General features: G+C 58.4%; 5 protein-coding genes across 5 annotated transcripts; 3 read left to right on the plus strand and 2 right to left on the minus strand.

Moving 5' to 3' along the window:
• Nucleotides 1-554: 554 nt before the first annotated feature.
• On the plus strand, nucleotides 555-1,409 carry BO70DRAFT_429154 (uncharacterized protein; the record flags this gene model as incomplete). Its single annotated transcript, XM_025548043.1, has 2 exons — nucleotides 555-838; nucleotides 902-1,409. The coding sequence occupies 2 exons, from the start codon at nucleotides 555-557 to the stop codon at nucleotides 1,407-1,409; spliced, it is 792 nt and encodes a 263-aa protein (XP_025399325.1).
• Nucleotides 1,410-3,607: 2,198 nt separating this feature from the next.
• On the minus strand, nucleotides 3,608-7,064 carry BO70DRAFT_429155 (acetyl-CoA synthetase-like protein; the record flags this gene model as incomplete). The annotated part of the gene is made up of 6 exons (XM_025548044.1): nucleotides 6,710-7,064; nucleotides 6,416-6,654; nucleotides 6,194-6,356; nucleotides 5,480-6,139; nucleotides 4,963-5,426; nucleotides 3,608-4,856 (listed from the first exon to the last, which is right to left on the minus strand). The coding sequence occupies exons 1-6, from the start codon at nucleotides 6,992-6,994 to the stop codon at nucleotides 3,608-3,610; spliced, it is 3,060 nt and encodes a 1,019-aa protein (XP_025399326.1). The 5' UTR covers nucleotides 6,995-7,064.
• A 634-nt stretch (nucleotides 7,065-7,698) lies between these two features.
• On the minus strand, nucleotides 7,699-9,414 carry BO70DRAFT_314724 (uncharacterized protein). The gene is made up of 3 exons (XM_025540284.1): nucleotides 8,924-9,414; nucleotides 8,394-8,850; nucleotides 7,699-8,310 (listed from the first exon to the last, which is right to left on the minus strand). Exons 1-3 carry the CDS (start codon nucleotides 9,132-9,134, stop codon nucleotides 7,926-7,928), a joined length of 1,053 nt encoding a protein of 350 aa, XP_025399327.1. The 5' UTR covers nucleotides 9,135-9,414; the 3' UTR covers nucleotides 7,699-7,925.
• A 519-nt stretch (nucleotides 9,415-9,933) lies between these two features.
• On the plus strand, nucleotides 9,934-10,671 carry BO70DRAFT_362024 (uncharacterized protein). Its single transcript, XM_025543189.1, has one exon. It carries the CDS (start codon nucleotides 10,172-10,174, stop codon nucleotides 10,658-10,660), a length of 489 nt encoding a protein of 162 aa, XP_025399328.1. The 5' UTR covers nucleotides 9,934-10,171; the 3' UTR covers nucleotides 10,661-10,671.
• A 1,404-nt stretch (nucleotides 10,672-12,075) lies between these two features.
• On the plus strand, nucleotides 12,076-12,351 carry BO70DRAFT_261530 (polyketide synthase; the record flags this gene model as incomplete). Its single annotated transcript, XM_025538924.1, has 2 exons — nucleotides 12,076-12,115; nucleotides 12,167-12,351. Coding segments are annotated over 2 exons (225 nt in total), but the record flags the coding sequence as incomplete, so codon positions are not given.
• Nucleotides 12,352-12,473: the final 122 nt, after the last annotated feature.

Raw genomic sequence — 12,473 nt, forward strand, 5'->3', positions numbered from 1 at the left:
CAGCCCCCACAGGCTGAATCCTGAGGATTAGATACGCCCTTTGGTCATTCATGTTGTTTGGAGCAATCCACAGATCGGCAGCGAGTCTATCTGAGCCAAGCCACGGGTTGTCTCCGATCTGCGACGAGCTACCCAGAGGGGCATCAGTTCGGCCCACCGACAGAGGCTTTGCACTTAGGGCTCCCCCCTCCGCGCCATGATTCGCCCAGCACTGACCGCTCGGGGTTCGTCGATTCCCGGTCCGCGCTAGTCCGCATCCGGCAGTCGCGATGCTCGGCCAATCAGCGTTGGGATCGAGGGCCATCTCGCAACTGTTGACTATAACATCAACAAGGCTGTGTCAGAGAGCTATGACCGACGAAAAAAAATCTTCAGGAACATAAAGGGAGACGAAGGGTCTTCCTTTGAGGTCGTGCACAACAAGAAATCTTTTTCATCATCAATCCTCTATCTCTTCCTCCTCTTCTTTCCTCCGACTCAACTACCACTACTCCTCCTATCACTACTACTACTCCTACTACTACTACTACTACCACCACCACCACTCCACTACAATGGGCACTGTTACCTACCGTGATGGCATTGCCATTCTTCAACTCATCATCTTTCCCTTCATCCTCGTAGCCGCGCTTTTCATTTGGAAACGAACTGGCTGGAGAGTCGGCAGCAAGATCTGGCGATTCCCCTTCACGCTCTCTCTCCTACGGATCGCGGGCAGTATCTGTTCGTTGTTGACGATCGACCACGACTCTTACAATGTCGAAGTTGCCGTGGCTGTGTGCGAACTGATTGGCATCGCGCCGCTGCTGCTCACCTACATCGGTGTCCTGAGACAAATGTAAGTCCCTTCCATCGAGCTCCTTAAACGCCATACACAGGGACTAACCCAGCTCTCTTCCAGTGACACGGAAGAAAGAATCCCTCCCAGGGTGATGAAGCTCGCGACTCTGGTTGCCCTTGTTGGCCTCATCCTCGGTATCGCGGGAGTCAGCAGCGCCGACGACAGCGAGGGCACCTACCACGCAGACACGATCGTCAAGGTGTCCATGGCCATCTTCATCGTCATCTTCGTCCTCTACCACCTGATCGCCGGCTGGCTATTCCTGCAGCTCGCCTCTCTCACCAAGATGAGACGGTTCCAGAAGAAGCTTTTCCTCGCCATCGCCCTCTCCTCTCCATTCATCCTCGTCCGCTTGGTCTACTCGGCGCTCAGCGACTACACCACCGATGCGAAGTTTTCCGTCATTGGCGGCAACACGACCGTCTACCTGGTCATGAACGTGCTGGAGGAGATCGCAGCCATGATCATCACCATGGTCCTGGGGATGGGCGCGGTGATGGAGAGCGACTTTGTCAAGCTCGCGCCGCAGTCTAGCTCCGAGCAGGTGAATAAGGTTGAGAGTGTGTAATCTGCTGCTTCGCGGCTAGATAACTGGTGGACGTTTTCATTTGTGACCTTAATGTATTTACGTGTGTTTGTCTTTCTTGTTTTACGCTCTATATCAGGGGACCCGGTTGGGTGGGGAGTATGATTCTTAGACCTCAGCGACCGTGTCTCGCTTGCTTTTTTTGTTTTTTTTTTTTTTTTTTTCGTTCGACCAATTTCTATCTATACCTAATAGACCATTACCCTGCAACACAAAATACCTTTTTCGTCCCACTTAGAATATGATCTATAACCATGCACCCCAGTCTTCGGAATTTCGTTTTCCGTGGGGTCCTCCCAGTGTTCCAGTCCCACATACCTACGGAACTAATACTCCTGGCTCCACACGGCGTCCCAAGTCCCACTCCCAACAACTCTGACACTAAGGTCTCGAGCACCGGCTAACGCAGTGGGGACCCCACCGGGTGCCTGGTCTGCCTCACGAACATTCGTGCGCACCAGCGGGAAGATAAATATTTGTCTGCGATTGGAGATCCTTCGGCTTGCTAGATAGTTAAACAGATATTCCTATTCGAAGTTTTATTTTTTCATGCCAGCTGCCATCCATACCAATGAGATGAACTCCATGGGACTTTTCTATATGATGTATGTGGCGGAGCATCCTAGCGGAAAATGTGATTGATAGCGCTCTATCCGAGCCAGCAAAAAGTGGAGGGGAGGGGGAATAAACAAAAACAAAGACGCAGATCCGATGGCCTCGCTAACAACTAGCAGCAGGCGCAGCAGGCACTAGACAAACTAGGCCTCTCCCAGCCCGCGGGACAACACATGCTATCCAAGTCCCTAGTGACTAGTCAGTCATGTAGCAATTTCTGCCAGACGACGATGTATCACCATCGAGATCGCGTGTCCGGAGTATCTAGCTAGTCTAGCTATCTATCTAGATCTATCCAAGGTTTATGGATACTAGTTAGGTAATCCCGTCCCATGGTTTAAAGGTTTTACTAACCACCACAGGTCACAGAGACTTTGACGGGTCACGGCCGGGCGCAAATCCCCACACGAACCACAGACCCGACCCGAGAACCGTCTACAAGTGACCCTATACCATACCTAGTAATTGCTTCATCCACCTTCATTCCCTTCCACAATCACAATCACAATATTCCAAATCATTCGCAACCCAACCCAACCATGTCTGGTACGCCCGCCCACAAGGTGGGGGAGATTCGAGAATCGAGCATCCCGTCCATCCACCGGCCGTGTTTGCCGCGGCGGGCTGAGATTTGGAATCTGCAGGGAAGGTGCGTGCGTTGTGATTTATCACCCACCAACTCAAAAAGGTTATTTGGAATTGGGTAGAGGAGGGCTGGATTAAACGCAAACACAGGGTGACGTGGCGCTGTTGCTAGTGTGCGAAGAAGGTTCGGGGTCACGGTAGCTACTTATCTAGCCGGGGGGGCGGGGTTGAGGGAGGGTTGGGGAGGGCAGTGGATGTGAGTGGGAATAAGATTAAGCGTGGAGAACTGGGAGAGAGGCGTGGCTTTTACTGTTTTCTTGGTGCTTTTATCTTATCGTGCTGGCATTTGGAATAGGCGTGTACAGGATGTGGTGTAGCATGCCGGTTCTTTGACATATAAAGCGTGGATTTCCGTAGAGAAATCGAGTCTAGATGATAATCATGAGAGGGTTCGTTGAAGGAGATGGGTTTTCAAACCCCTCTAATATAAAGTATGTTTTATGTCATGACCTATAATCCTTCATCCGGAAACGCCCGCCCGGGAGGTCCCCTTTTGCGGCAAGAAACCGATAAAATATCCGTACATACGCGAGGACACAATCATTCGCACTATGAGTTGCCCTATACCTCTCCTCACTTCTCTGCCTCTTCCGACCAGCGCACCCCCAACAACCCCAACATCCGCAACAAAACAAAGAATAGGAAAACACCTTATCCGTCATTGGAATAGGGATCTAAGATAAATAGGTCATGACTTCCAGGCTTGTATCCCATACCACCGAACACATTTATCCCAGCCGTCAGTAAGATCAGATTACACAACCACCTCAGAAACATTAGAAATACCCTACATATAAGCAGAGGATGATCTATCCAAACCAAGTGTTATTAACACACCTATCGACATTCTCCACGACCTGAATTCAGTGGTTTACACAAATTAGGGGTCATCTCACCCCCTCCAACCTCCAACCATCCACTCAAGCAAACCACTCCCCCACCCACTTCTCCACCCAACCCCCCTTGACCCCCTCCACGCCGCCCAACAACCCACTGACCCTCTGCGTCCTCTCCGTCTCAAACACCATGACCGACCCCTCGGCACCAACCCCCTCCAACACGCTCCAGAAATCCGCCAACTTGGCCGCGGGATTCCGCTCCAGGACGATCTGCAGGTTGTCTGGCGCGTCGCCCGCGGTCTTCGCCACGTCAGCGGCGACGCGCGCTCTCCATTCCGCCAGGGGGATAGTTTCCATCGGAGAGGAAGAGGATTCGGGATCGGGAAGAGCAGAGGCGATAGTCGGGAGGAGAGTAGTCCACTGCACCTTGTGGGTGTTGTGCGGATGATACACGTTCAAGTTACCCTTACCCTCGCTGCCCTCCTCCTCCTCCTCCTCCTCCTCTGCAGACGGAACAGGGGATACGGCCAGTTCGACGAGCACATCGGCGAGGAGATCAATCGGGACCCAGTCGAGATTACTCATGGGACCGAGGGAATCCGGCAGGGCACGGAGATGGGCGGCGGAGCGAACGAGACTGGGGAACCATTCTGTTCGGGACCAGAGACCGGGTGCGCGGACCGCACCGGCGACCTGTCCGACGCGGGCGATAGACGCGCGGAGAGAAGGGGATCTGGCTGTGGCGGAGGCGATGAGGTGCTCTGCGATGTACTTGCTGTTTGAGTAGGCGTTCGCCGCGGGGAGGGTAGTGGTGACGATTTGCTCCGGGATGGAGGGGGATGTGGACGGGGTGACGGAGCCCACGGTGGAAAGGAAGAAGAAGTGCGGGGAGGAGGGGGCATCGGCACAGAAGTTGAGTAGGTTGAGTGTGGCCGTGAGAAGGGGCTTGAAGAACTGGAGGGGCAGCAGCCAGTTGACTGTCCAGGCGTTGTGGATGAGGGTGGTGGTGGTGGTGCGGAGGGTTTGTAGGGTGGAGGGGGAGAGGCCCAGGTCGGGACGGGTGAGGTCGGTTGTGTGGAAGGTGAGGCGCGGGTCGGAGGGGGAGAGCGCGGGCAGGTGGAATTTCAGGGCTTGCGATTGTTGGATGCTGCATGCGGAGGGGTTGCGGTTCAGGCAGTGGATGTGGCTGATGTTAGGGTTGTTGAGGAGGGCCGCGAGGAGGTAGCTTCCCAGAGTGCCGGTGGAGCCGGTGAGGATGATGGTTTGGGGTTGGGAGGGGGATGGGAGGAGGAGGAGGAGGAGGGGAGGGTTGGAGTTGGGATTGCAGTTCCTGGAGGAGGGCGTCGCGTTGAGCCAGCAGGGTGGTGTCCTGCTGGGAGGGGCCGGTGGTGGCGCGGATGAGGGCGATGATGGCCTGGGTCAGCTCGGGGACGGACGGGTGGCGGTAGATCAGGTTGGGGATGATCTCGGGCAGCTGCAGGCCGTTGCGCAGGGTGCGCGAGAGGGTGAGGATCTGCAGGGAGTCGAGGCCGGAGTGGAAGAAGCTCTCCGCGGACAGGGCGTCGGGGGTCCAGCCGGTGACGGCCAGGAGGGACGTCTCGATGAAGGCGGAGATGGCGGCAGGGTCATCCACGGGCCCAGGGCCGGTGCTGGGGCCGTCGCGCACGGTTAGGGTGTCGGCGTCGGCGTACAGGGCGTCCAGCTCCGGGGCGTACAGCGCCAGAGTGGCGGCGCGCTGGGCGGTGCCCTTGCCGGAGCGCGGGAGGGCTTGTCCGGGCTGGTGAACAGGATGTGCGTCTTGGTGATGCGGGCGTGGGCCGGGCACTCGGCGTTGGCGGCCTCGATGCTGGGCCACAGCCGCTCGATGGCGTCGGCGCGCTGCTGGGGGCTCAGGGCTGGGCTGTCGGCCAGCTCGATCAGCAGGGAGGCCTGGAAGCGCCGGGCGCCGGCCACCAGCGCCACGGACACGTCCGGGTTGCTGGCCACGATGTGCTGCTCCATGGAGATGGGGTTGGTCTTCTCGCCGTTGAGGAAGGTGATGATGTCGTCCAGACGGGCACTCCAGCGCCAGAGATCGGCTTTCGCAGGGTCGGGGTGCCGCACAAAGAGGTCCTGGCTGTGGTACTCTTCGATGCCGGGGAAAATGGTCGGCGGCATCTGGAAGGACGTGAGCTCTGGCCGGTGCACCATCACCAGCTCGGATTCCGTCGCGGTGGTGGGGCGGAACTCGATGCCCAGGCCGGGGTGCACCTGGACGTATCCCCAGTCCGTCAGGGGGTCGCGGTGGGGGGACTGGATCAAGTGCAGCATGCCCATCTCCGAGGCGCCATAGTGATTGATGAGGGGGATGCGCGACGCGACGAGCTCGCCCACGGCCTGGGGGAGATCCCCGCCGCAGTAGCCCAGGTGGCTCATGTGCTGGCTGACGTAGTCCAGGAGGTCCGGGGCGGCGGCCAGTTCCAGAATGACGGAGGGGGGCACCAGGGCGACGTCGAAGGGGGTCTTCTTCAACGCCGCGACCATGCCGGCGGCCGTGGGGATGCCCGAGATGGGACAGACGCTGGTCATGCCCGAGGGAACGGCCATGAAGCTCAGACTGGCCAACCCGCCAGACTGCGGAGGTTAGTGAGCTAGCTACCCAAACGGGGGAGAGGGGTATATACGTACGTGGAAGGCCGGCAGGCACAGGAATTGGCGCTTGCCCTGGGTCAAGTCGCACTGGTTAAAGTCACCCTCGGGGGCGGCGAGGCCCGCCATGTTGTAGTACCGCATGATGGACTCGTGGGTCCAGATGATGGGCTTGGGGATGCCCGTGGAGCCGGAAGTGTGACTGGGTAGGTTAGACAAAGGGTTTTGGGGGGGAGGGGGGGCGGTGGATGAGGAACTTACACAATCACGCAGCGCTCGTCCGCAGCGGCAGGGTAGGTCTTGGTGAAGGGGATGTGCGGGTGCGTCGTGCCGAGCAAGTCGTTGACGCCGGGGAGCTCGAACACGTCGAGAGGGGCGGCGGCGATGATGCCCGCGACGGGCGGGGGACGGGGGGTCGTGACGAGCAGCTTGGTGCAGTTCAGCGTCTGGAGGAGATGGCGGTGCGCGGCGGGACTGTTGCGCGGCGAGGGGAGGTACATCTGGCGGCTGGGTTAGGGCTTGCGTGGAGCGTCACGTCCACCAGACGACACTCACGACGTATCCCGCCTTCAGAGCTCCGAACACCAGGGCGGGGTATCGGACATCGGTGGGCCCGAAGTAGGCGAGCACTTCGTCCTGACCGGGTCCCAGGGTCTCGATCAGCCATTTGGCGACGCCATTGATGGCATTGGCCAGGTCGCGGTAGGTGATCTTGCGGAAGCCGTAGTCGTAGCTCAGGGGGTGGTTGGGGAATTCTGCGTAGATGGCCTCGGGCTGGGCCTCGGCCACCTGGTCCACGTAGGCGGGGAAGAGCACTCCCCGGGGGTCGATGTTGGCCATGATGATGATGATGATGTTTGAGGGAGTGAGGATGGATGGAGAGATAAAAGAATGAGGGGGGAGAAATGAAAGATGGGAGCGATGAGGTTGAGCAGTAGAGTTGTGAAAGCTGAGGGATTGGGAATTTTATATCTCAGCCCGATGCGGGACAGTGGGCTGATGCAGCCTCACTCAGCCATGGCCGGGGAGAACAAAGAACAGACAAAGACAAAGAAGATGGACTGGCTCTGGCTGGCCGAGACGAACTAGTGACTGACCAGCTAGAGACAATTCGGGGTAGGGCAGGCAGTGGGCGTCTGTTAGGGCGGTACGGTCCGGGGCGGGTATCGTACGGTATGGTATGGTATGGTCGGTCGCATTACAGGCAGGTATCGGCAGGCAGAAACCAAGGGGCAGTGGGGGCCAAACTGCAGCAGGGTTGCATTGCAGTGCACAGCCCTCCATGTGATGGCGGAAGGCTCATTAAGATTGATTCTGATGACTTGCACCGGGCCATGTGCGGTCGCTGAAGGAATGCGGATTCTTGACGTGCTTGCAGGGAATTGCATTTATACACGTGCTAGTAAGTCTACAGGATTTATATATCAACACAACAGGTCGATGTGGACTGGGCTGGCGTTGACCCTCGAATGCAAGGACTTGATGATGAGACTCTCTTGACTGAATAACCGAGGTAGACTGTCCGCTTACATGCAGGTTAAGATACAAAACGCGAGGTGGTGGTGGAGGAGCAACAGCCCGAAAAGGTAATTAAACATCACGGTAACTGATTCCATAATGCCCCTGCCAGCAGTAGACCCCATGACAGCGAAATTGACCTCATAAACAGACATAATTATACGTATACGGCATGGCAAATATGAACAACATGGGCACAACCACAACAACTAGAAGAAAATAAACCTCCACACCAAGACCCCGACCGAAAACATCAATGCGCCGTGGCATCCCGCTCGACCTGGACCTGGACCGCCCCCTGCTCGACCTTAGTATAGCTGACCAGACCCAGAGCATCCTCCTCGTCATCAGCCACCGAGCCCAGCTTGTAGTGGGTGCGGCCCGACGCGCGACTGCCAGTGCTATTAAACCCCTGCTTGGAGTCGGAAGTGTCCGTCAGCTCGGTCCCGGTCTGCGAGCGCTTCTTGCGGCTGAACAGGCGCACCAACGGGCGGTACAGCGGCAGACAGGCGGCGATGAGGTAGATGCCGCACTCGGCCATGCACCAGGTGATGAGGGGGGTGGCGGACCAGGTGCCGTCGACGGTGGCATCGGTGAGGTAGAATTCGATGAAGCGGCAGAGGGAGGAGATGAGGCCACTGTTTTCGTTGGGCGTTAGTTGACATGTAGAGGACATGGGAGGGTAATTTGGGGGGGGGGGGGGGGGGGAATAAGTACATACAGACTGCCGAGCAGGAAAGTGACCAGCACGCCCCACTTCATCTTGGTGGAAAGCTGCAGCGCCCAGACGGTGGGGATGGGCAGGATCAACATGACGATGTCGGTGAGCAGGTTGGGGAAGCCCGCCCAGCGAAAGTACATGTTGATGTTGATGCAGTGGCCGCCCGGAGCTTCGGTCCAGTAGTAGCTCAGCGGGATGCAGGACAGGAGGCCGGTGATGAACAGGGCGACCATGTTGAGGAGCATGACGATGGCCGTGAGGTAGCAGGTGAGTCGGGCCCGCTTGTCGGTGAACACGGACAGGAAGAGGTGAAGGATGGCGAGCTTGGGGAAGACCACGGCGAAGACGTAGACCAATGGAATGGCGATGATCATGTGGCCCCAGGTGACGAGCGTTTCCGGGTTCATTTCGAGCACACGCACCTCATGGAGGCCGGAACCGCCGTTGATGACATCGTCTGGTGGGGGGGAGGGTTAGTGAACTGCCAGCCGGACGGGGTGTGTCGGGGGGTAGGGGGAAGGGGGCCATACTCAGTCCCAGGGCGGCGACGGTCATGCAGCACCCGTATCCGAGCAGGATGAAGACGTCGTCAAGGCCCCATTTCACCCGACCTAGTCGCTTCGAGAGGAAGCGCAGCCCGACGGCGATCGTCTCGAGGACAAGGAAGCAGATCGAGACGGCCCAGAGGTCCCGCTGGCGGGACTCGTTCAGGTACGCCTGGGAGTACTCGGTGGTTGACATGGTGTCGGGCAGAGGGGAAGCTCTGGACAAGATGCAAGAAGGAGTAAGAGGGGGGGGAGAGGTTGCGAACGGGACGGACGGGAAGGCGGCATGTGAGGGGAAGCGTCTCTATATGCGCGCAAGCGACAGACCTGACGTGAGCATGAGGGGGCGGAATAGCCCTACTCCTCTGCTGGGGGCCATGCAGGTGGGCCAGAGCGCGGGGGCCGAACAGGGTGCCTTGCAGGCTGTGACATGCCACCAGGCAATGTCTAGGGCAGGGGACGGGGTGGCTGCCGAGGAAAAACAAAACAAGGCCGGGATGGCCGCGTGGGATTCATCAGAGACTGATAGAAGAGGGTTGGATGAGGATGTCTGGTGTCTCTGCTCTGGTAGACCTCTCGCCAGCCCCAACCCCCAACCCATGGGACTAACCGCTCTGGACAGAGACAGCGGCAAGGCGCCGAGGGCGAATACCGTACTCCGTATAGCATTGGCATTTCCTGTCAGTCTTGAACGTGTTTCAGTCGCAGGAGCAGGACCCGTTAACGGCTGGCAGCCCACGGACCACGGGCTGGTGGTGGCTATATAAATGGGGACAGCACCGGCCATGGCATCCACCGTAGACTCCCAGCAGATCAAACCAGACCACCGATACAATGCGATTTTTATGTTTCCACGGCCAAGGCGGCAACACCCAGGTACGTGGCTGACCAGGCTGTCACTCGAGCCCGAGGAACAGTTGATCCAGTATTGTATCACCACCAGGACAACGCTAACGTGGATTCCATAGGTGATGGAGGCACAGATAGGTAACAGACACAGACAGACCCTTGCCATTGACCATGACATCCGGCTAAAACAACTTCAGCGGCACTTTGCCACGAGCTGGAAGACGGACACACGTTTGAATTCGTCGAAGCGACTTTTCCGGCCCCGCTAGCCCCTGGTACATACATCCATCCATCAGTTATCACCCCCAAAGGTCCTCCCTCACTAACACTAACCCGTCAGCCCTCCGGCCCTTCTACCCGGAAGACCAAGCGTACTTCGAATGGATGCCACAAGACGACCCGTCGCTAGTGCTGCAAGCGCTGCGCGACCTGGACAAATTCATCGAAGTGGAAGGCCCCTTCGACGGGATCATCGCCTTCTCCATGGGCGCGCTCCTCACAACCACGTACCTGATCCAACACGGGATCAAGAAACCGCACACGCCACTGCCCTTCCAATGCGGCATCTTCCTGTCCGGGCAGGTCCCGGTGGACCCGATCGCGCTGGAACGCGGTGAGATCCGCGTGCTGGATCCGGCGGTGGACGGCGACCAGTTGATGGCCAATTTCCCGACGGCGCATATCTGGGACCCCAATGACGAGGCCTACCGCGACCAGAGCGAGCGGTTGAGTGGGCTGTGCGATCCGCGGGTGCAGCTGCGGTTGCACCACGGCGAGGGCCACGCGGTGCCGGGCCCGCGCGCGCAGGACTCGCTGCTGGGCAGTGTGAGGGTGATTCGGCGGACGGTGGAGCAGGCAGCGATGATGGTGTAGATAGGTGTGGGCGATCGGGGGGTGGATGTGGATGGGATGTGGAGCGGGGGGATCGGGGGGGAGGGTTGGCTCGGGAGTTGATAATTGGAGCTAGTAATGGACAGAAGTATTACCGAATAAATGAATGTATGAGTGAATTGGGCTTATGCACGTGTGGCTTAGGCGGGGTTGGTGCCGTACAGGGACCAGTTGTCTGTCTGTGATGAGTTGTGACTAGACCCATATTGACAAGTAGGGTGCAGTGGGGGCGAAATGAGGGTCTGGCTGGTACATTTCGGATAGGCCGTATTCGGCATTGGCCGGAGACCACGCCACAAAGTAGGGTCAATTGCAGGCCGACGAGGCTGGCACTATATCCGCCAAGCAGACCAAGCAGACGCCAAGGACCGGAGGCAATCGGATCATACTAGATCGAACGGGCTGTATCAGACAGACAGTACGGGACGGCGCCCACCGTTCAATGGTATGCGGGGCGAAAGACGGGATATTAGACAGCGTGGACCCGGTCAATCAAAAGGCAGAGTAAGTCCGTGGGATGGGGGCAGGGGGCAGGGGGCAGGATGAAGTAAATACCAGGTGCGGGTCAGGGCTGGCTGCAGGGAAGAACAATGGCATGTGCGTTTCGCCCCCACAGGTTTCTTCAGGGAACTTGTGCAGCAAACCCTTTGGCCCCATCCCTTTGATGAAATGGGGGCCGCGCTGTGGGGACTGCACGGGCCAGAGTCCTGCCTGGCCGTTCGCTTCGGCAGCATCGCATCCGCTGCGGCCGCGGTGTCCTGATCCTGCCGACACAAGCATGCTAGTGCTCCTGAAGGAAACGTTTATCGCGGTGTATAATCATCCTGAATTGTGGCACAGACCGGATGGGCCTACGCTCAGCCTGCTGGGGCGTGTATATATGGGTGGGGAGAGGAGCGAGCGATGAGACCATACATATACAGATATACAGACTCTGTCTTTGCTTCTTCAGCCCTCACCTAGTCATCATTATACCCCTGTCCATTCACCCTGTCGGATCCATACTCCTGTAGCCTTCCCTGTCTCCATTCTCTCGTTCAATCTCACCTCGCACGTCCATCATGGCACCCCACAGCACAGACCCAGCCCACTCGCAACCACCCCAGCCAGCCCGTGACCCGTTGGAAGCCATCGCCGTCGTCGGCTACGCCCATGGCTTCCCCCAGGAGGCCACCACCTCAGACGCCCTATGGGAGCTGATGTGGCAGAAGCGGACGACCGCGACCCCATATCCGGCAGACCGGATGAACATGGCCGCGCTCTACCACCCGGACCCTCATCGGCGGGGGCAGGTGTCCGTCAAGGGCGGGCATTTCCTGCAACAAGACCTGGCGGCCTTCGACGCGGCCTTTTTCGGCATGGCGACCACCGACGCCGCGGTCATGGACCCCCAGCAGCGCCTGTTGCTGGAATACACCTATCAGGCGCTGGAGAACGGTGCCTCTCCCATAACCCCCCTCTATCTGCACAGCCACTAACAGCCTCCAGCCGGACTATCCATCGACGCCGTCTCCGGCAGCCGCACCTCGGTGTACTCCGGCTCGTTCTCGACGGACTGGCAGCACATGCAGCTGAAAGACGGCGAGACGTGCCGGACGACAGCCATTCTGGGGCAGGAGCCGTGCGTCAACGCCAACCGCATCAGCTGGTTCTTCAACCTGCACGGCAACAGCGCGAACATCGACACGGCATGTTCCAGCAGTTTGGTTGGTCTGGACATGGCGTGCCAGGGCCTGCGGGCCGGCGACGAAGACATGGTAATGCACAATCCACACAATCCCCTCCCCTCCCCTCC

Source organism: Aspergillus heteromorphus (assembly GCF_003184545.1).
Source record: "Aspergillus heteromorphus CBS 117.55 chromosome Unknown BO70scaffold_12, whole genome shotgun sequence".
Lineage (NCBI taxonomy): Eukaryota > Fungi > Ascomycota > Eurotiomycetes > Eurotiales > Aspergillaceae > Aspergillus > Aspergillus heteromorphus.